The sequence below is a fragment of the Panulirus ornatus genome, chromosome 23 (genome assembly GCF_036320965.1).
Source record: "Panulirus ornatus isolate Po-2019 chromosome 23, ASM3632096v1, whole genome shotgun sequence".
Taxonomy (NCBI): Eukaryota; Metazoa; Arthropoda; class Malacostraca; order Decapoda; family Palinuridae; genus Panulirus; species Panulirus ornatus.
In genome coordinates this window covers 21,050,669-21,074,549 of record NC_092246.1, presented here as the reverse complement: position 1 = coordinate 21,074,549, position 23,881 = coordinate 21,050,669, and the positions used below count along the sequence as shown (strand labels likewise).

The following is a 23,881-nucleotide window of genomic DNA, read 5'->3' as shown; positions in this document are numbered from 1 at the left end:
CTTCTGCAAAGCTTTCACTACCTCTTCTCTGATTACCAAATCATTTTCCCTAACCCTCTCACTTTGCACACCACCTCGACCAAAACACCCTATATCTGCCACTCTATCATCAAACACATTCAACAAACCTTCAAAATACTCACTCCATCTCCTTCTCACATCACCACTACTTGTTATCACCTCCCCATTTGCGCCCTTCACTGAAGTTCCCATTTGCTCCCTTGTCTTACGCACTTTATTTACCTCCTTCCAGAACATCTTTTTATTCTCCCTAAAATTTAATGATACTCTCTCACCCCAACTCTCATTTGCCCTTTTTTTCACCTCTTGCACCTTTCTCTTGACCTCCTGTCTCTTTCTTTTATACATCTCCCACTCAATTGCATTTTTTCCCATGGTTGTTTAATTTGTTTATGGATGGGGTTGTTAGGGAGGTAAATGCAAGAGTTTTGGAAAGAGGGGCAAGTATGAAGTCTGTTGGGGATGAGAGAGCTTGGGAAGTGAGTCAGTTGTTGTTCGCTGATGATACAGCGCTGGTGGCTGATTCATGTGAGAAACTGCAGAAGCTGGTGACTGAGTTTGGTAAAGTGTGTGGAAGAAGAAAGTTAAGAGTAAATGTGAATAAGAGCAAGGTTATTAGGTACAGTAGGGTTGAGGGGCAAGTCAATTGAGAGGTGAGTTTGAACGGAGAAAAACTGGAGGAAGTGAAGTGTTTTAGATATCTGGGAGTGGATCTGGCAGCGGATGGAACCATGGAAGCGGAAGTGGATCATAGGGTGGGGGAGGGGGCGAAAATTCTGGGGGCCTTGAAGAATGTGTGGAAGTCGAGAACATTATCTCGGAAAGCAAAAATGGGTATGTTTGAAGGAATAGTGGTTCCAACAATGTTGTATGGTTGCGAGGCGTGGGCTATGGATAGAGTTGTGCGCAGGAGATGGATGTGCTGGAAATGAGATGTTTGAGGACAATGTGTGGTGTGAGGTGGTTTGATCGAGTGAGTAACTGTAAGGGTAAGAGAGATGTGTGGAAATAAAAAGAGCGTGGTTGAGAGAGCAGAAGAGGGTGTTTTGAAGTGGTTTGGGCACATGGAGAGGATGAGTGAGGAAAGATTGACCAAGAGGATATATGTGTCGGAGGTGGAGGGAACAAGGAGAAGAGGGAGACCAAATTGGAGGTGGAAAGATGGAGTGAAAAAGATTTTGTGTGATCGGGGCCTGAACATGCAGGAGGGTGAAAGGAGGGCAAGGAATAGAGTGAATTGGAGCGATGTGGTATACCGGGGTTGACGTGCTGTCAGTGGATTGAATCAAGGCATGTGAAGCGTCTGGGGTAAACCATGGAAAGCTGTAGGTATTTATATTTGCGTGTGTGGACGTATGTATATACATGTGTATGGGGGGGGGTTGGGCCATTTCTTTCGTCTGTTTCCTTGCGCTACCTCGCAAACGCGGGAGACAGCGACAAAGTATAAAAAATATATATATATATATATATATATATATATATATATATATATATATATATATGTATACATATTTATATATTTTTTATTTATTATACTTTGTCACTGTCTCCCATGTTAGCGAGGTAGTGCAAGGAAACACAAAAGAATGGCCCAACCCACCCACATACACATGTATATACATACACGCCCACACACGCACATATACATACCTATACATTTCAGTGTATACATACATATACACCTGTACATATTCATACTTGCTGCCCTCAGCCATTCCCATCGCCACCCCACCACACATTAAATGGCATCCCCCCTCCCCCTGCGAGGTAGCACTTGTAAAAGAAAACAAAGGCCACATTCGTTCACTCTCAGTTTCTAGCTGTCATGTGTAATGCACCAAAACCACAGCTCCCTTTCCACATCCAGGCCCCACAAAACTTTCCATGGTTTACCCCAGACACTTTATATGCCGTGGTTCAATCCATTGACGACACGTCGACCCCGGTATACCACATCGTTCCAATTCACTCTATTCCTTGCACGCCTTTCACCCTCCTGCATGTTCAGGCCCCAATTGCTCAAAATCTTTTTCACTCCATCCTCCCACCTCCAATTTGGTATCCTACTTCTCCTTGTTCCCTCCACCTCTGACACATATATCCTCTTTGTCAATCTTTCCTCATTGACTCTCTCCATGTGACCAAACCATTTCAATACACCCTCTTCTGCTCTCTCTACCGCACTCTTTTTATTACCACACATTACCCTTTCATTACTTACTCAGTCAAACCACCTCACACCACATATTGTCCTCAAACATCTCATTTCCAACACATCCACCCTCCTCCTCACAACCCTATCTATAGCCCATGCCTCACAACCATATAACATTGTTGGAACCACCATTCCTTCAAACATACCCATTTTTGCTTTCTGAGATAATGTTCTCACCTTCCACACATTCTTCAACACTTCCAAAACCTATGCCCCTTCCCCTGCCTTGTGACTCACGCTTTCATGGTTCCCTCCGCTGTTACATCCACTCCCAGATATCTAAAATGCTTCACTTCCTCCAGTTTTTCTCCATTCAATCTTACCTCCCAGTTGACTTGTCCCTCAGCCCAACTGTACCTAATAACCTTGCTCTTATTCACATATACTCTCAGCTTTCTTCTTTCACACACTTTACCAAACTCAGTCACCAGCTTCTGCAGTTTCTCAACAGGAATCAGCCACCAGCGCTGTATCATTGGCAAACAACAACTGACTCGCTTCCCAAGCCCTCTCATTCACAACAGACTACATACTTGCCTCTCTCTCCAAAACTCTTGCATTCACCTCCCTAACCCCATCCATAAACAGATTAAACAACCAATCACTTTCCTTTCTTCCCTACTCGTACACATGCCTTACATCCTTGATAAAAACTTTTCACTGCTTCTAGCAACTTGCCTCCCACACTATATACTCTTAATACCTTCCACAGAGCATCTCTATTAACTCTATCATATGTCTGTGTATGTATATGCATGTATTTGTTGAAATGTATAGGTATGTATATGTGCATGTGTGGGCATTTATGTATATACATATGTATGTGGGTGGGATGGGCCATTCTTTCGTCTGTTTCCTTGCCCTACCTTGCTGACGCAGGAGACAGTGACAAAGTATAATAAGTAAATAAATCAATATCAGATATATACCATAGTCACAGTTTTATACACTGATTTTGTTCACTGAACATTCCACTCTTATTTTATATATATTAATTAAGATCACTTTCCTATTACAATCTGAATCATGTTCAATGTCCACTATATCATCATCATATTAGTGCCCCAGTGGCAGTCTCTAATTTATTGGAGTGAGCACATGCAACTGCACAGCAAGTTGCAGAAATCAGCAAGCAAACATGCTTGGGAAAGATAGGCCATACCTTGTCCGTCTGATGCAGCAGGGTTTTTTCCTGGTGCTGTTTATAGTTGTTAGTGGCTTACTGAATCTCTTCATACCAGTAAAATTGCCTTCAGATGCACTGCATTATTTCTAGAATTATATTTATGGGTAGCTTCTCTTTCCTTGCATTCTTTTCATATATGATATACTTATCTATCTTAACATATTTGATAAACTTGTCTATCTTTCCATGTTTGATAAACCTATCAGTCTATCTATATTTTTCTAACACCTGTTCCTTTCAGGAATTCCCTCAAAGGGGAGGCCACAACAAAAGAGTCTCCATAAGTGGTGAACCCCGTGCCACTTTTTAGCCTTTAGTGCCTCACCCTTAACAAGCCTATGGCAGAGAGCAACTCTTATGACAGTGTTTTCAGTCTCCTACCTAATGTTCAAACCTTTTACTTTTACCTAATGCTCCTGTCATCTACTATGACCTGATGCTCATGTTTAATTCTGAAATGCTGGCTCATTGCGCAGCTGTCACTAACCCTCCTGGTATCCAGGCGGGTAGTACTGGTAATATACCTCCCTGATCAGGAGGTGCTGTTTCCCATAAATAAAGCAGAGTGATTATATTTTTGTAGGACAATAAGACTTAATTGTGCTTAAAAATCTAAATTTCATGCTCTTTTCATACATAGATTGCATATTATTTTCAGTATTTACAATAAATAATTGACCAATGTTCTACAGGTGAGAGTGTTGATGATTGTGGTGGTGGCTACAGTGAGAGTGTGGCAGAGATGTGTGATGAACTCATGAATGGTTCTCTGCCACTTCTTATCCCTACTCCTAATGGTCGAGATGAAGCTGGAACCTCCCGAGACTGCTTTCTCTTGAACCCACAAGCAAATTCAATTCATCACTTGAACATGTTTACATTCCTTGGTAAGACTGAATGTTAACTCTTGTTTCTGATAAACATTGTTTAATGAATGATACACCATCTCTAAGCTGGAACTGATAGCATATACAGCAAAAATGAAATTAAGGACTCTGAGTAAAATAAAGTCTTATGTTGTGAGAAACATGAAATGGTAAGAAATCATTTGAAAAATGCACAAACAAAAGCCTCTTGTAATGGTTCGGTTATGTAGGACTTACAGCAGATCACGGGTTGGTCACAAAACATCCACACCAGTATTTTTGAAGGTACAAGAGGAAGTTGACTATGAGGCGACAGTGATGAGAGCAGATGGGAAAGTAATGACAAAGACATGAAAAAGATAAAGAGTGAGTATTTTAAAGGACTGGGAAATACACAAGATAATAGGGAAGCAGATGTGGTGAGATATGGATTGAGAGTTATAGCAAATAAGATGATAAAAAGATGACAGTGAAAGCCCTGCACAAGATTGATTATGGCAAAGTACTAAGGGTGGATGGGATTCCAGATGAGTATCTCAATGAAGGGGTGATTTCACTAATTGGTTAGCCTTGCTGCTCATTGTATGGTTTAAGGTGAGATGCCTGAAGATTGACAAAGTAAATGTATAGTGCATATGTATTTAAGGCACAGAGGACAAAAAGGAATTTTCAAATTGTAGGCTTATAATTTTGGTGAGTAGACCTGGAAAGTAGTGTTTTGAGAGAGTGGTATTGTGGTGTCAGGAAAAGTAGTGTGTGTGTGTGGACCACAAGCTTGCTTTGAATGTTAGAAACCCTTGGAGAAAGTTGGGGCCTTGAATCTGAAGGAAAGATAGTAAATCTGAAAATGAAATGCATGAGGATGTGAGGTGAGGGGCGAGTTGGTCTTGTAAGAAATGATCCTTTGAGAGAGAGATGTAACAGTGAGTATGGTCTAATTGAGAAGGCTATCCAAGAAGCATCGAAATATTAAGGCATATGAATAGGATGCATATTGAGACTAACAAAGAGGGTCTGTGTGTTGGATTAGATAGAAGAATAGAGTAAAGGAGTTTTTAGGGTATCAAATCCTGAACATTTTAGGGAGTGAAAGGCATTGAATGGATAGAAAAGACAAGATATCTTGTGTACGAAGGGTGATATGCTGTTAACAGCAGAGACAAAGCACTCAAGATAAAAAAAATGGAGTAGTCTTAGGGATTTGTATATGAATGGTAGACTGGTCTTAGTACATTTTAAGTTAGAGACTGAATATGTGTTAATGAGAACATTTATTCACATGATCTTGGGACTGCTTTGCAATGGGAAAGACAGGTAGTTATAAAAGAAATAATTTTCCTCTTCATACCCTATTTTTCAGCTCTTTCAGATTTCAGCCTTTTAGGAACCTAGATGCTTTATTTTGTCCTGTAATTCCATACCTGGTATAATTATTGATGAATATAGTTTTTATAACTTATTTTATAATAAGCTTTATGTGCACTTCTCAAATGAATACAAGGCTTAGCACTTGCAATTGCACTCAGTTTCTTAACTTGGTCAATATTTATTTTACCAGGTGTGTTAATGGGTATAGCCATAAGAACAGGCAGTCCATTAAGCCTCAATTTAGCAGAACCAGTGTGGAAGCAGCTTGCTGGAACATCATTAACACCAGCTGATATAACAGAGGCAAGTCTTCTTTACAAATGATATTTTATGTATTCTCTTACAGCAAGATAGTTTTGCATATTTTTCCATTGTAATTTATTGTTTTGATTTTCAGTTTATGTGTGTGTTTGTATATTTTTATTTCTATATTTTATTATACTTTGTCGCTGTCTCCCGCGTTAGCGAGGTAGCGCAAGGAGGCAGACGAGAGAATGACCCAACCCACCCTCATACACTTGTATATACATACACGTCCACACACGCACATATACATACCTATACATTTCAACGTATGCATATATATACGTACACAGACAGATACATATATACACATGTACATAATTCATACTTGCTGTCTTTATTCATTCCCATTGCCACCCTGCTACACATGAAATGACAACCCCCTCCCCCTGCATGCGCACGAGGTAGCGCTAGGAAAAGACAACAAAGGCCACATTCGTTCGCATTCAGTCTCTAGCTGTTATGTATAACGCACCAAAATCACAGCTCCCTTTCCACATCCAGGCCCCACAAAACTTTCCTCAGTTTACCCCAAATGCTTCAAATGCCCTGGGTCAATCCATTGACAGCACGTTGACCCCAGTATACCAAATGGTTCCAATTCATTCTATTCCTTGCTTGCCTTTCACCTTCTTGCATGTTCAGGCCCCTTTTTCTTTTCTTTCAAACTGTTCGCCATTTCCTGCATTAGCGAGGTAGCGTTAAGAACAGAGGACTGGGCCTTTGAGGGAATACCCTCACCTGGCCTAATTCTCTGTTCCTTCTTTTGGGGAAAAAAAAAAAAAATCTTTTTCACTCCATCCTTCCACCTCCAATTTGGTCTCCAACTTCTCCTCATTCCCTCCTCCTCTGACACATATATCCTCTTTGTCAATCTTTCCTCACTCATTCTCTCCATGTGACCAAACCATTTCAAAACACCCTCTTCTGCTCTTTCAACCACACTCTTTTTATTGCCACACATCTCTCTTATCCTTTCATCACTTACACGATCAAGCCACTTCACACCACATATTATCCTTAAACATCTCATTTTCAACACATCCACCCTTCTCCACACAACCCTATCTATATCCCATGCCTCACAACCATATAACATTGTTGGAACCACTATTCCTTCAAACATACCCATTTTTGCTGTCCGAGATAACTTTCTCGCCTTCCACACATTCTTCAACGCTCCCAGAACCCTCGCCCCCTCCCAGTTACTAACTTCCGCTTCCATGGTTTCATCTACTGCTAAGTCCACTCCCAGATATCTAAAATACTTCACTTCCTCCAACATTTCTCCATTCAAACTTACATTCCATTTAACTTGTCCCTCCACCCTACTGAACCTAATAACCTTGCTCTTATTCACATTTACTCTCAACTTTCTCCTTTCATGCTCTTTTCCAAACCCAGTCACCAATTTTTGCAGTTTTTCTTTCAAATCAGCCACCAGAGCTTTATCATCAGAGAACAATAACCGACTCACTTCTCAAGCCTTCTCATCCCAAACAGACTGCATACTCACCCCTCTCTCCAAAACTCTTGCATTTGCCTCCCTAACCACCCCATCCATAAACAAACAACCATGGGGCCATCACACACCCTTGCCATAGACCATTTACTGGGAACCAGCCACTCTCCTTACATCCTTGGTAAAAACTTTTCACTGATTCTAGCAACTTACCTCCCACACCATATACTCTTAAGACCTTTCACAAAGCATCTCTGTCAACCCTATCATTTGCCTTCTCCATATCCATAAATGCTACATACAAATCCGTCTATTTTTCTATTTCTCACATACATTCTTCAAAGCAAACACCTGATTGACACATCCTCTTTCGCTTCTGAAACCTCACTGCTCTTGCCCAATCTGATGCTCTGTACATGCCTTCACCCTTTCAATCAATACCTTCCCATATGGTTTCCCAGGATTACTCAACAGACTTATGCCTCTGTAGTTTGGACACTCACTTTATCCCCTTTGGCTTTGTACAATGGCACTATGCATGCATATATATATATATATATATATATATATATATATATATATATATATATCCCCTGGGGATAGGGGAGAAAGAATACTTCCCACGTATTCCCTGCGAGTCGTAGAAGGCGACTAAAAGAGAAGGGAGCGGGGGGCTGGAAATCCTCCCCCCTCGTTTTTTTTTTTTTTTTTCCCCAAAAGAGGGAACAGAGAAGGGGGTCAGGTGAGGATATTCCCTCAAAGGCCCAGTCCTCTGTTCTTAACGCTACCTCGCTATCGCAGGAAATGGCGAATAGTATGAAAGAAAGAAAGAGATATATATATATATATTTTATTATTTTATATTATATTATACTTTGTCGCTGTCTCCCGCGTTTGCGAGGTAGCGCAAGGAAACAGACGAAAGAAATGGCCCAACCCCCCCCATACACATGTATATACATACGTCCACACACGCAAATATACATACCTACACAGCTTTCCATGGTTTACCCCAGACGCTTCACATGCCTTGATACATCCACTGACAGCACGTCAACCCCGGTATACCACATCGCTCCAATTCACTCTATTCCTTGCCCTCCTTTCACCCTCCTGCATGTTCAGGCCCCGATCACACAAAATCTTTTTCACTCCATCTTTCCACCTCCAATTTGGTCTCCCTCTTCTCCTCGTTCCCTCCACCTCCGACACATATATCCTCTTGGTCAATCTTTCCTCACTCATTCTCTCCATGTGCCCAAACCACTTCAAAACACCCTCTTCTGCTCTCTCAACCACGCTCTTTTTATTTCCACACATCAGATTGGGGAAGAGCAGTGTGGTTTCAGAAGTGGTAGAGGATGTGTGGATCAGGTGTTTGCTTTGAAGAATGTATGTGAGAAATACTTAGGAAAGCAAATGGATTTGTATGTAGCATTTATGGATCTGGAGAAGGCATATGATAGAGTTGATAGAGATGCTCTGTGGAAGGTATTAAGAATATATGGTGTGGGAGGAAAGTTGTTAGAAGCAGTGAAAAGTTTTTATCGAGGATGTAAGGCATGTGTACGTGTAGGAAGAGAGGAAAGTGATTGGTTCTCAGTGAATGTAGGTTTGCGGCAGGGGTGTGTGATGTCTCCATGGTTGTTTAATTTGTTTATGGATGGGGTTGTTAGGGAGGTAAATGCAAGAGTTTTGGAAAGAGGGGCAAGTATGAAGTCCGTTGGGGATGAGAGAGCTTGGGAAGTGAGTCAGTTGTTGTTCGCTGATGATACAGCGCTGGTGGCTGATTCATGTGAGAAACTGCAGAAGCTGGTGACTGAGTTTGGTAAAGTGTGTGGAAGAAGAAAGTTAAGAGTAAATGTGAATAAGAGCAAGGTTATTAGGTACAGTAGGGTTGAGGGTCAAGTCAATTGGGAGGTGAGTTTGAATGGAGAAAAACTGGAGGAAGTGAAGTGTTTTAGATATCTGGGAGTGGATCTGGCAGCGGATGGAACCATGGAAGCAGAAGTGGATCATAGGGTGGGGGAGGGGGCGAAAATTCTGGGGGCCTTGAAGAATGTGTGGAAGTCGAGAACATTATCTCGGAAAGCAAAAATGGGTATGTTTGAAGGAATAGTGGTTCCAACAATGTTGTATGGTTGCGAGGCGTGGGCTATGGATAGAGTTGTGCGCAGGAGGATGGATGTGCTGGAAATGAGATGTTTGAGGACAATGTGTGGTGTGAGGTGGTTTGATCGAGTAAGTAACGTAAGGGTAAGAGAGATGTGTGGAAATAAAAAGAGCGTGGTTGAGAGAGCAGAAGAGGGTGTTTTGAAGTGGTTTGGGCACATGGAGAGAATGAGTGAGGAAAGATTGACCAAGAGGATATATGTGTCGGAGGTGGAGGGAACGAGGAGAAGAGGGAGACCAAATTGGAGGTGGAAAGATGGAGTGAAAAAGATTTTGTGTGATCGGGGCCTGAACATGCAGGAGGGTGAAAGGAGGGCAAGGAATAGAGTGAATTGGAGCGATGTGGTATACCGGGGTTGACGTGCTGTCAGTGGATTGAATCAAGGCATGTGAAGCGTCTGGGGTAAACCATGGAAAGCTGTGTAGGTATGTATATTTGCATGTGTGGACGTATGTATATACATGTGTATGGGGGGGGGTTGGGCCATTTCTTTCATCTGTTTCCTTGCGCTACCTCGCAAACGCGGGAGACATATATATATATATATATATATATATTCCATCTCCTTCTCACATCACCACTACTTGTTATCACCTCCCCATTTACGCCCTTCACTGAAGTTCCCATTTGCTCCCTTGTCTTACGCACCCTATTTACCTCCTTCCAGAACATCTTTTTATTCTCCCTAAAATTTACTGATAGTCTCTCACCCCAACTCTCATTTGCCCTTTTTTTCACCTCTTGCACCTTTCTCTTGACCTCCTGTCTCTTTCTTTTATACTTCTCCCACTCAATTGCATTTTTTCCCTGCAAAAATCGTCCAAATGCCTCTCTCTTCTCTTTCACTAATACTCTTACTTCTTCATCCCACCACTCACTACCCTTTCTAAACAGCCCACCTCCCACTCTTCTCATGCCACAAGCATCTTTTGCGCAATCCATCACTGATTCCCTAAATACATCCCATTCCTCCCCCACTCCCCTTACTTCCATTGTTCTCACCTTTTTCCATTCTGTACACAGTCTCTCTTGATACTTCTTCACACAGGTCTCCTTCCCAAGCTCACTTACTCTCACCACCTTCTTCACCCCAACATTCACTCTTCTTTTCTGAAAACCCATACTAATCTTCACCTTAGCCTCCACAAGATAATGATCAGACATCCCTCCAGTTGCACCTCTCAGCACATTGACATCCAGAAGTCTCTCTTTCGCACGCCTGTCCATTAACACGTAATCCAATAACGCTCTCTGGCCATCTCTCCTACTTACATAAGTATACTTATGTATATCTCGCTTTTTAAACCAGGTATTCCCGATCATCAGTCCTTTTTCAGCACATAAATCTACAAGCTCTTCACCATTTCCATTTACAACACTGAACACCCCATGCATACCAATTATTCCCTCAACTGCCACATTACTCACCTTTGCATTCAAATCACCCATCACTATAACCCGGTCTCGTGCATCAAAACCGCTAACACACTCATTTAGCTGTTCCCAAAACACTTGCCTCTCATGATCTTTCTTCTCATGCCCAGGTGCATATGCACCAATAATCACCCACCTCTCTCCATCAACTTTCAGTTTTACCCATATTAATCGAGAATTTACTTTCTTACATTCTATGACATACTCCCACAACTCCTGTTTCAGGAGTATTGCTACTCCTTCCCTTGCTCTTGTCCTCTCACTAACCCCTGACTTCACTCCCCAGACATTTCCAAACCACTCTTCCCCTTTACCCTTGAGCTTCGTTTCACTCAGAGCCAAAACATCCAGGTTCCTTTCCTCAAACATACTACCTATCTCTCCTTTTTTCACATCTTGGTTACATCCACACACATTTAGGCACCCCACTCTGAGCCTTCGAGGAGGATGAGCACTCCCCGCGTGACTCCTTCTTCTGTTTCCCATTTTAGAAAGTTAATACAAGGAGGGGAGGATTTCCGGCCCCCCGCTCCCGTCCCCTCTAGTCGCTTTCTACGACACGCGAGGAATACGTGGGAAGTATTCTTTCACCCCTATCCCCAGGGATAATATACATATATAAACACACACGCACACACACACACACACACACACACACATACATATATATACATATGAAAAATGTAAGAAACAATTTAGAAAACAAACTTTTAGCTTGAAATGAATGAAAAAATGAACGTCACATAATGGTTCAACCTCTGGCTATGGAAAAGGAAATGTACAATTTATTCACACAAACGTCAATAGCAGTTCTCATCAATTTCACCACTGGAATGAGTATTTTGAAGGTTTGTTGAATGTGTCTGATGACAGAGTGGCAGATATAGGGTGTTTGGGTCGAGGTGGTGTGCAAAGTGAGAGGGTTAGGGAAAATGATTTGGTAAACAGAGAAGAGGTAGTAAAAGCTTTGCGGAAGATGAAAGCCGGCAAGGCAGCAGGTTTGGATGGTATTGCAGTGGAATTTATTAAAAAAGGGGGTGACTGTATTGTTGACTGGTTGGTAAGGTTATTTAATGTATGTATGACTCATGGTGAGGTGCCTGAGGATTGGCGGAATGCTTGCATAGTGCCATTGTACAAAGGCAAAGGGGATAAGAGTGAGTGCTCAAATTACAGAGGTATAAGTTTGTTGAGTATTCCTGGTAAATTATATGGGAGGGTATTGATTGAGAGGGTGAAGGCATGTACAGAGCATCAGATTGGGGAAGAGCAGTGTGGTTTCAGAAGTGGTAGAGGATGTGTGGATCAGGTGTTTGCTTTGAAGAATGTATGTGAGAAATACTTAGAAAAGCAAATGGATTTGTATGTAGCATTTATGGATCTGGAGAAGGCATATGATAGAGTTGATAGAGATGCTCTGTGGAAGGTATTAAGAATATATGGTGTGGGAGGAAAGTTGTTAGAAGCAGTGAAAAGTTTTTATCGAGGATGTAAGGCATGTGTACGTGTAGGAAGAGAGGAAAGTGATTGGTTCTCAGTGAATGTAGGTTTGCGGCAGGGGTGTGTGATGTCTCCATGGTTGTTTAATTTGTTTATGGATGGGGTTGTTAGGGAGGTAAATGCAAGAGTTTTGGAAAGAGGGGCAAGTATGAAGTCTGTTGGGGATGAGAGAGCTTGGGAAGTGAGTCAGTTGTTGTTCGCTGATGATACAGCGCTGGTGGCGGATTCATGTGAGAAACTGCAGAAGCTGGTGACGGAGTTTGGTAAAGTGTGTGGAAGAAGAAAGTTAAGAGTAAATGTCAATAAGAGCAAGGTTATTAGGTACAGTAGGGTTGAGGGTCAAGTCAATTGGGAGGTGAGTTTGAATGGTGAGAGGCTGGAGGAAGTGAAGTGTTTTAGATATCTGGGAGTGGATCTGTCAGCGGATGGAACCATGGAAGCGGAAGTGGATCATAGGGTGGGGGAGGGGGCGAAAATTTTGGGAGCCTTGAAAAATGTGTGGAAGTCGAGAACATTATCCCGGAAAGCAAAAATGGGTATGTTTGAAGGAATAGTAGTTCCAACAATGTTGTATGGTTGCGAGGCGTGGGCTATGGATAGAGTTGTGCGTAGGAGGATGGATGTGCTGGAAATGAGATGTTTGAGGACAATGTGTGGTGTGAGGTGGTTTGATCGAGTAAGTAACGTAAGGGTAAGAGAGATGTGTGGAAATAAAAAGAGCGTGGTTGAGAGAGCAGAAGAGGGTGTTTTGAAGTGGTTTGGGCACATGGAGAGAATGAGTGAGGAAAGATTGACCAAGAGGATATATGTGTCGGAGGTGGAGGGAACGAGGAGAAGAGGGAGACCAAATTGGAGGTGGAAAGATGGAGTGAAAAGGATTTTGTGTGATCGGGGCCTGAACATGCAGGAGGGTGAAAGGAGGGCAAGGAATAGAGTGAATTGGAGCGATGTGGTATACAGGGGTTGACGTGCTGTCAGTGGATTGAATCAAGGCATGTGAAGCGTCTGGGGTAAACCATGGAAAGCTGTGTAGGTATGAATATTTGCGTGTGTGGACGTGTGTATGTACATGTGTATGGGGGGGGGGGTTGGGCCATTTCTTTCGTCTGTTTCCTTGCGCTACCTCGCAAACGCGGGAGACAGCGACAAAGTATAAAAAAAAAAAAAAAAAAAAAAAAAAAAAAAAATATATATATATATATTCATTCATATTTGACATTTCCTGCATTAGCGAGGTAGCGTAAGGGACAGAGGGCAAAGTTCTCAATGGGTCCCTTTCTTTGTTTCTTCTTTTGGAAAAGTAAAATAGGATTTTGTCCAACTGTAGGCCAATGTGATGTTCTAAGAACATTTAAGGCTGTTTAACTTCTTTATGGATGATGTGGTGAGGGAGGTAAATGTAAGAGTTTTGGAGAGAAGGGTGCGTGTGCAGTCTGTAGGGGGTGAAAGGAGGTCTGGAATGTGAGTCATTTGTTTGCTGGTACAGCACTAGTGGCAGATTCCACTGAGATACTGCATTTTTGGTTGCTGAGTTTGGGAAAGCATGTGAAAGGAGGAACTTGACTGTAGATGAGAAGAAAAGCAAGCATATTAGGTCCAGCAGGGCACAGGAGCAGGTTATTTGGGGTCTGAGTTTGAATGGAGAAAATTGGGAGTGAAGTGTTTCAAATACCTGGGAGTGGACATGGCAGTGAATGGAACCTTAGAAGCAGAAGTGAGTCATAGGGTGGATGAGGGGGCAAAGGTTCTAGGAACATCAAGGAATGTGCAGAAAGAGAGGTCATTATCTGGGTGGCCAAAAGTGGGTATGTTTGAAGGTAAACAATGTTCTGTGGGTGTGTTGGTAATGAAATGTTTAAGGATAGTATGTGATGTAAAAAATGGGTTATAGAAAGGTGTGGTAATAAGAATGGGTCAGAGTGGAAGAGGGGGTGCTTGAATGGTGTGAACATATGGATAGAATGAGTGAGGAGAGGTTTACAAAGGGGATATATGTGTAAGAAGTGAAGGGGAAAAGAAGGTGGAGACCAAACTGGAGATGGAAGAATGAAGTGAAAAATGTTTTGAAGGGTTAGGGACTGAGCATGCAGGAAGGTGAAGATAAGCATAGGATAGAGTGATTAGAACGATGTGGTGTACATTGGGCGACTTGCTGTCAGTGGACTGAACTAGGACATGTGAAGTGGCTAGAGGAAACCATGTGGAGCCTGGTTGTGGGCAGGGAGCTGTGGTTTTGGTGCATTTACATGACATCCAGAGAATGGATGTGAACGATTGTGGCCTTTCCTCATCTCTTCCTGATGTTACCTCACTAATGTGTGGGAATGTTAGATTTTATTTTTATAATGCACTTGGGTTAACTAGCATATGGAAATTATTTGCTCTGAAATGGTTAAGTACTACACCTCAGTCATCCCCACCACACTTTCATCTCATGTGATGCCCAACTTAAGAAAACATTGATAACTATGGCAACATGACACAGCTTTGACACACTTCCACATATCTTTCAGACCCCTCACTCATAACACCACATGCTCTCACCTTTTAGCTTAAACTTGTATAATCACCAATATTTATTGTAGAGGTTAACTCCCTCTCTCATTACCTTTATGTCATTCACATGCAGGTTGACCGCCATTATGTTCCTGGACTGATGTGTGTTCAGCAAATGGAGGGTGATGAAAAGACCTTCAGCAGCCTTGACTTACCCTTTACAACCACTTCAGCTGCTAGCCATGATGTCCCACTCTCTCCTCGGCACACAAGGATCACAATGGCCAATAGGCATGAATATGTTCGTCTGGCACTCAATTACAGGTCAGGAAAATTGAATTTTAATTACACAGCATATAAGTTTAATGATATCTGGGAGTGGATTTGGCAGCGGATGGAACCATGGAAGCGGAAGTGAATCATAGGGTGGGGGAGGGGGCGAAAATTCTGGGAGCCTTGAAGAACATGTGGAAGTCGAGAACATTATCTCGGAAAGCAAAAATGGGTATGTTTAAAGGAATACTGGTTCCAACACTGTTGTATGGTTGCGAGGTGTAGGCTATGGATAGAGTTGTGTGCAGGAGGGTGGATGTGCTGGAAATGAGATGTTTGAGGACAATATGTGGTGTGAAGTGGTTTTGTCGAGTAAGTAATAATAGGGTAACAAAAAGTGTGTGGTTGAGAGAGCAGAAGAGGGTGTTTTGAAATGGTTTGGTCACATGGAGAGAATGAGTGAGGAAAGGTTGACCAAGAGGATATATGTGTCAGAGGTGGTGGGAATGAGGAGAAGTGAGAGACCAAATTGGAGGTGGAAAGATGAAGTGAAAAAGATTTTGAGCGATCAGGGCCTGAACATGCAGGAGGGTGGAAGGCGTGCAAGGTATAGAGTGAATTGGAACGATGTGGTATACTGGGGTCAACGTGCTGTCAATGGATTGAACCAGGGCATGTGAAGTGTCTGGTGTAAACCATGGAAAGTTCTGTGGGGCCTGGATGTGGAAAGGGAGCTGTGGTTTCGGTGCATTATTACATGACAGCTAGAGACTGAGTGTGAACGAATGGGGCCTTTGTTGTCTTTCTTAGTGCTACCTCGCACACATGAGGAGGGAGGGGGTTGTTATTCCATGTGTGGCGAGGTGGCGATGGGAATGAATAAAGGCAGACAGTATGAATTATGTACATGTGTATATATGTATATATCTGTGTGTGTATATATATATATATATATATATATATATATATATATATATATATATTTTTTTTTTTTTTTTTTTCATACTATTCGCCATTTCCCGCGTTTGCGAGGTAGCGTTAAGAACAGAGGACTGGGCCTTAGAGGGAAAATCCTCACCTGGCCCCCTTCTCTGTTCCTTGTTTTGGAAAATCAAAAAAAAATGAGAGGGGAGGATTTCCAGCCACCCGCTCCCTCCCCTTTTAGTCGCCTTCTACGACACGCAGGGAATACGTGGGACGTATTCTTTCTCCCCTATCCCCAGGGATATATATATATATATATATATATATATATATATATATATATATATATATATATATATATATATACGTTGAGATGTATAGGTATGTATATTTGCATATGTGGACGTGTATGTATATACATGTGTAATGTGGGTGGGTTGGGCCATTCTTTCATCTGTTTCCTTGGGCTACCTCACTAACGCGGGAGACAGTGACAAAGCAAAATAATAATGATATTATTTATTTATATATTATTTTATTTTGCTTTGTCGCTGTCTCCCGCGTTTGCGAGGTAGCGCAAGGAAACAGACAAAAGAAATGGCCCAACCCACCCCCATACACAATGTATACACACACACACATCCACACACGCAAATATACATACCTATACATCTCATTGTACACATATATATATATACATACATAGACACATACATATATACCCATGCACACAATTCACACTGTCTGCCCCCATTCACTCCCATCGCCACCTCGCCACACATGGAATACCTTCCCCCTCCCCCCTCATGTGTGCGAGGTAGCACTAGGAAAAGACAACAAAGGCCCCATTCGTTCACACTCAGTCTCTAGCTGCCACGCAATAATGCCCGAAACCACAGCTCCCTTTCCACATCCAGGCCACACAACTTTCCATGGTTTACCCCAGACACTTCACATGCCCTGATTCAATCCACTGACAGCACGTCGACCCTGGTATACTACATCGATCCAATTCACTCTATTCCTTGCCCTCCTTTCACCCTCCTGCATGTTCAGGCCCCGATCACTCAAAATCTTTTTCACTCCATCTTTCCACCTCCAATTTGGTCTCCCACTTCTCCTCGTTCCCTCCACCTCCGACACATATATCCTCTTGGTCAATCTTTCCTCACTCATTCTCTCCATGTGCCCAAACCATTTCAAAACACCCTCTTCTGCTCTCTCAACCACGCTCTTTTTATTTCCACACATCTCTCTTACCCTTACATTACTTACTCGATCAAACCACCTCACACCGCACATTGTCCTCAAACATCTCATTTCCAGCACATCCACCCTCCTGCGCACAACTCTATCCATAGCCCACGCCTCACAACCATACAACATTGTTGGAACCACTATTCCTTCAAGCATACCCATTTTTGCTTTCTGAGATAATGTTCTCGACTTCCACACATTCTTCAAGGCTCCCAGGATTTTCGCCCCCTCCCCCACCCTATGATTCACTTCCGCTTCCATGGTTTCATCCGCTGCCAGATCCACTCCCAGATATTTAAAACACTTTACGTCCTCCAGTTCCATACCACATCTCTCATACACCCCTTCATTTCTTTCTTCAGTCCATCTCGTCACACCACATGCTCTGAAATAGAGCATTTCCACAGCTTGGATTCTTAACCTACATGCATTTCATGTCCATGTTTTGGCTGCATATATCAGGGTTGGGAGGAATATGCTGTCCCTTAATCCTCTCTTCACTTCCTTACACCTCTACCCTTCATTATTCTGTTATGGGACTCAATGACTCTTCTACCCTATACTACTCTCTCCTCTCCTTTCAAACTTTATTACTTTACTTTTACTTGCATCTACCTTAAACTGCATACACACATAGTAAAACACCTTACAACCCTCTGCAACTTGCTCTTCACTCTCAGCAAACAACACAGTATCATCCATAAACAGGCTTGCCATTAGCTACCATATCTCACCACCACACTCTGTCTTTGTACTCCTTTTCCCTAGTTTTGCTCTCCTCTCTCGTCACTCGGTTTGCAGCAGGGGTGCGTGATGTCTCCATGTTGGTTTAATTTGCTTATGGATGGAGTTGTTAGGGAGGTGAATGCAAGAGTTTTGGAGAGAGGGGCAAGTATGCAGTCTGTTGTGGATGAGAGGGATGGGGAAGTGAGTCAGTTATTGTTCGCTGATGATACAGTGCTGGTGGCTGATTTGGGTGAGAAATTGCAGAAGCTGGTGACTGAGTTTGGTAAAGTGTGTGAAAGAAGAAAGCTGAGAGTAAATGTGAATAAGAGCAAGGTTATTAGGTTCAGTAGGGTGGAGGGACAAGTCAATTGGGAGGTAAGTTTGAATGGAGAAAAACTGGAGGAAGTGAAGTGTTTTGGATATTTGGGAGTGGATTTAGCAGCGGATGGAACCATGGAAGTGGAAGTGAATCACAGGGTGGGGGAGAGGGCGAAGGTTCTAGGAGCATTGAAGAATGTGTGGAAGGCGAGAATGTTATCTCGGAGCAAAAATGAGTATGTTTAAAGGAATAGGGGTTCTGACAATGGGATATAGATAGGGTTGTGCCTTTCCTACCTTTAGCCTCATTATTGCCCTCCATTTTTGCTATAGTCCCTTGCACTTGTATCCTTTTCCTTCCATCCTCCATTCCCATGCATGTAACATATTCATCAGTTCTTCAAAATACTCTTTCCATCTTCCTTTCATTTCCTCCTTTTGATTCAGCAACTCCCTTCCTTACTCATTAACATTGCCACTCTTACATCCAACCAACTCTCTCCTTTTTCACCTCCTTCTGGTACAGTTTCTAATTTTACGTCAGCAAATCACACCTCTGCTAGAGGTTGCTTTCCCATGAGATACGCTTTGCCGCTTCACGCCACCAGTTGCTGTGCTTCCTTCACGCCGTCCAGACGGTTTTCTGCAGCTGCGAGCTTGGCAGCCTTCTTCCCGTGATCCCTCTGGAGTGGAAAGGCTTTGCTACAGCCTGTCACCCAGTTTGGGGCTGGCTGCAACACCACCCGTGATCCGTTAAGGAGCGGGGAGAGAAGTGCGTTGATGATGCACTTGTGGAGTTGACGACTCTCACACTGACCTGCACCGCCGCCTTGCTATCGCCGCCACCATGTCGGATGCCTGGGCATATGGAGGTCGAGTAAGGAGGGCGATTCTGAACATGCCAGGCATGTGAGGAAAGGCTCCTCGCATAGGACTAGCTCCAGGAGCAGCCCTTCTCAACGGGAGGCTCTTCAGGGCAGTAACAGTAGGCCCCATGGTCACGTCACTGGTGATGGCGGTGACTCTGCTTCCCAGCACACACGTTCCTTGCCTTCTACCTCACGGGATGAGGCATCTGCACCGCCCTGGAACATGGTGATGGATGCTTTGGCTGCTTTACGTGGTGATGTGGAGAAACTGAAGGAGAAAAGGAACTTAGGCCCCAGTCGGGGGGCTGATGACGCAGCAGCGGCCGCCGATGTAAACATTGGCCTTTCTAGCCAGGTGGTGCCTCCCTCGCGCTCACTCATGGGTTTTTCGGGCTTTACTCCAGCTGAGCATTACCTTTCCAGTGATGATTGTGTCTCTCTGAATGACGGGTGGCCTGACAGTGTTCTCCTGCAGTGCGCCAGGGCTTACGGTCCTGTGGATGAGGTGTCTGATGGCATTGACCAGCATGTTGCCGATATGGTTAACCATGTATTTGCTCACGGCTTGCGAGAGGAGGAGTATAAGGAGATTTTGGAGGATGCTGCAGCCAAGAGCCCTAGATAACTGTCATGCCTTAGCACCCGTGGATTGCAACTTGCAAGTGGGCATGCTTAATGGTGCCCTGGCACTCCTGGGTCATGCTAATCACAAGAATAATCTGGCTCGCCGGTTCATCATCAAGCGCGAAATTAACCACAAGTATGCTCACCTCTGTCCAGACAAGGTGCCCATGACTCGTCTTCTGTTTGGGAATGATGTCTCACTCTCAGCCAAGCACATTGAGGAGTCTGAAAAGTTAAGGAGTAAGATTGCTCCAAGGAAACTGCTCTCTACCTCGAAGTTTGGTCCTGGCAAATTTAGGGGCTCTTCTGGGAGACTGCCATACAGGGGTTTTATGGCCAGGTTTCATCCATATGGCCTACGCACACATGGTCCCCGGAGTGAGCACCGGCAATCCTTCTCATGGCAGGGTCCTGAGACAAAAAACTCCCGAGGCCGGGGTCACAATCCCCAGTAGTAACTGAGATGAGTCACCCTTTTCAAGCTGGCAGACTTCACTATTTTGTACATGAGTGGCATGCTATTACCAGTGATCCAAATATTTTAGATATTGTTCAGCATTGCCATTTAGATATTGATGTTGCTAACATTGGTCCTTTATTTGCTGAAGAAGTTGAGTATGTGTTTAATTGTACAGCTTTTGAGTCTGGGGGTTAACAAGACCCAGAGACAGGAGGGGCAGATTCTTTCCCCTATTTTCTTCAGACGGAAGAAGGATGGTGGGTTTAGGATGATCCTTAACCTGGAAAAATTTAATAAATTTTTAGAGTACAAACACTTTAAGATGGAAAATTTTGAGCAGGCGGTTCGTCTTGTTAACAGCGGTGTCTTCATGGCCTCTGTCGATTTGCGGCACGCCTATCATTCTGTTAAGATAGCTGAGGAGCAACAACACTTTCTGTGTTTCAAGTGGCAAGGAAAAATTTATCAATTCATGTGTCTCCCTAATGGGGTTGCGGATGGTCCCCGTCTGTTCACTAAATTAATGAAACCTGTTTTTGCTGTCCTTAGAGAGAAGGGACATATCATCACGAGTTTCATTGATGATACTCTTATTTGTCACTGCACTTTTGATGGATGTTGTGAGAGTGTGCGTGCCACTGTTGACTTGCTCAAGAAGTTACGTTTCTGTATTAACGAAAGCAAATCTGTCTTGGTCCCCACTAAGCGCTTGGAGTATTTGGGGAACATTATAGATTCTGAGACTATGACAGTAACATTACCTGATCGTAGGATACACACGATACTACAATGCTGTGAGGAATTGTTACATAGTGACAGAGCCAAAATTCGGAATGTGGCCAGAGTTGTTGGGCTATTAGTTGCAGCCGTTCCAGCAGCAGAGATGGGGAAACTGCATTACAGGCAGTTAGAATGTGCTAAGATTGCTGTGTTAAGAGTCGCAAAAGGTAACTTTGACAAGTGGATGGTGGTCACTCACGAGATGAGATTGGACTTGCTTTGGTGGGTATCTCACATTGCATTGCAAACCAGACAGATTTTTCGGAAGGGTACAGAATTGGATCTGTATACTGATGCATCAAATTTAGGTTGGGGTGGCCACCTCAATCAACAAAAAGTTAATGGGAGATGGTCATTATCAGAATCTGCCTTGCACATTAATGCAAAGGAACTCAAAGCCATCTCCCTGGTAGTGCGCTCATTTGCATCTCTTCTCAAAGGACATGTTCGGGTGTTTTGTGATAACAGGACAGTGGTGACCTATGTCAATGAAATGGGCGGCACACGGTCCTCACTGTGTAATGACATTTGCCGTGACCTTTTGGAGTGGTGTGCGGTGAATGATATCTGGCTTACCTGCTCTCATGTACCGGGTAAAGTCAATCTCATGGCAGACGCTGCATCTCGGACATTCAATGACAGGCATGAGTGGAAATTGAATGAAGAACTCTTTAGGGCCCTCTCTGAAGTATTTGGGGTTCCAAGCATTGATCTCTTTGCTTCTAGACTGAATGCTCAAGTGACTCGTTTCTGCTCCTGGAAACCTGACCCAGATGCAGAACATTTTGATGCCTTTTCTATCTGCTGGTATCAGTTTGAACTGCTCTACCTTTTCCCACCCTTTGCACTGATTGCCAGGTGCCTACAGAAAATTCGAGCAGAGTCAGCGAAGGGGTGGATGGTATTGCCTCTCTGGCCGTCCCAGCCCTGGATGGGGACTCTACTCACTTTGCTGGTCAAGGAACCACGGCTGATTCCGAGGGGGGCACATGTCTTGCGTCACCCATTGACGGAGGAACACCCCATTCTCCGACACACCCGACTGATGGCTTGCCTCTTATCCGGCAACGTCTGCGAGACGGGCAATTCTCAGGCAGGTACGGACATCATCCTTGCCTCCTGGAGACCTGCGACTGCGAGGCAGTACCAGCCACATATTGACAGGTGGTTACAGTTTTGTGGTAGCCGGAACATCGATCCCTTTGCTCCCACTGTAACTAATATTGTGACTTTTCTGTCTGTCACTTTCCACATAGGTGTTAGATATACTTCAATCAACACTGCCAGGGGTGCACTCTCCTCCCTGGGGATTACTGTGGATGGTTGCAGTGCAGGCAGCCATCCTCTTGTCACCAGGTTCTTAAAGGGAGTTTTTAACTTGCGGCCGTCTGTCCCTAGGTATACAAGAACTTGGGATGTTCAGCAGATGCTACAGCATCTGCGTGCCATAAATCCTTTGTCCTCCCTCTCTTTAAAGGATTTAACACTGAAGCTTGTGATGTTGATGGCACTTACGCAGGCTGCCAGAATACAAACTTTGCATTGTTTGTTGCTGAAGAATATTAGTTTTGGGCAGGCTTCTTTTGTGTTTGGTTAGGGGAAACTATTAAACAGTGCAGGCCAAAGTTCAGTGTGCGGTTTGTGACCTTTAAAGTATATTCTACTGACATTAGAGTGTGTGTGTGTGAAACCCTGAAAATGTATATTGCTAGGACAGAGGAGTTCAGAAATTCTGCACATCAGGAGAATGGGAAGTTACTCCTAAGTTTTATCAAGCCCCACAAGCATGTAGCGAGGGACACTGTTGCAAGATGGATTCGAACAGTGCTTTCTCTGTCGGGCATAGACTCCAGCCAATATTCAGCGGGCAGTGTTCGGCCTGCAGCTGCATCGAAAGCCAAAGCCATGGCTCTACCGATTTGACACATCATGGCAAGGGCTGGGTGGTCCAGGGCTGCCACTTTTGCCAAGTTTTATGACAAGGAGATTGTCCGGAGTCACAATCCTTTCCAAGATGCTGTCCTTCAATAGTCTGTTCATTTTGTTTGCATAGGAGATGTTGTCTCTTGTCACCTGGTCCATGGCTATGTAAATTTCTTACTATATTGCAGTTGGTTACTGCTTGTATCATTTCTCCTCTCTACATGTCTACAGTATGACACCCACATGGCTTCAAAACTTCATGGGAAAGCGACCTCTAGCAGAGGTGTGATTTGCTGATGTAAAATTAATGAAGTACATGAGACTTACTGTAGGTCAGTTGAAATGTGCTTCGAATTTTATGAAGCAAATCACCTCTGCTAGAAGGGAGCTTTCACATGAGATACGCTTTGCCGCTTCACGCCACCAGACTTTAAAGAGTACGACCAACCACATGAAAGTAACTGAAAATTTCGCACTGCTAAAAATATGTAAGCCACAAGACGCTACAGAGCGTAGGGTGGGAGAGGTGGGCATGTGAAAGCTCCCTTCTAGCAGAGGTGATTTGCTTCATAAAATTCGAAGCACATTTCAACTGACCTACAGTAAGTCTCATGTACTTCATTAATTATTCTGAAACTTTTCACTTAACTTTCTTCCAAAATCTGCATGTACTTTTTCTTTGCTTCCCCTGTCAGTTTCT

At 43.5% G+C, this 23,881-nt stretch overlaps 1 protein-coding gene across 2 annotated transcripts in view; it reads left to right on the top strand.

Moving 5' to 3' along the window:
- Positions 1-23,881, top strand: part of HERC2 (E3 ubiquitin-protein ligase HERC2) — a 278,100-nt gene that overhangs the window by 237,985 nt on the left and 16,234 nt on the right. For both annotated transcript variants that reach the window (XM_071676734.1, XM_071676733.1), the window contains 3 exons: positions 4,118-4,312; positions 5,850-5,962; positions 15,161-15,351. In XM_071676734.1, the coding sequence (XP_071532835.1) occupies positions 4,118-4,312; positions 5,850-5,962; positions 15,161-15,351 (499 nt within the window). The remainder of the gene's footprint in view (positions 1-4,117; positions 4,313-5,849; positions 5,963-15,160; positions 15,352-23,881) is intronic.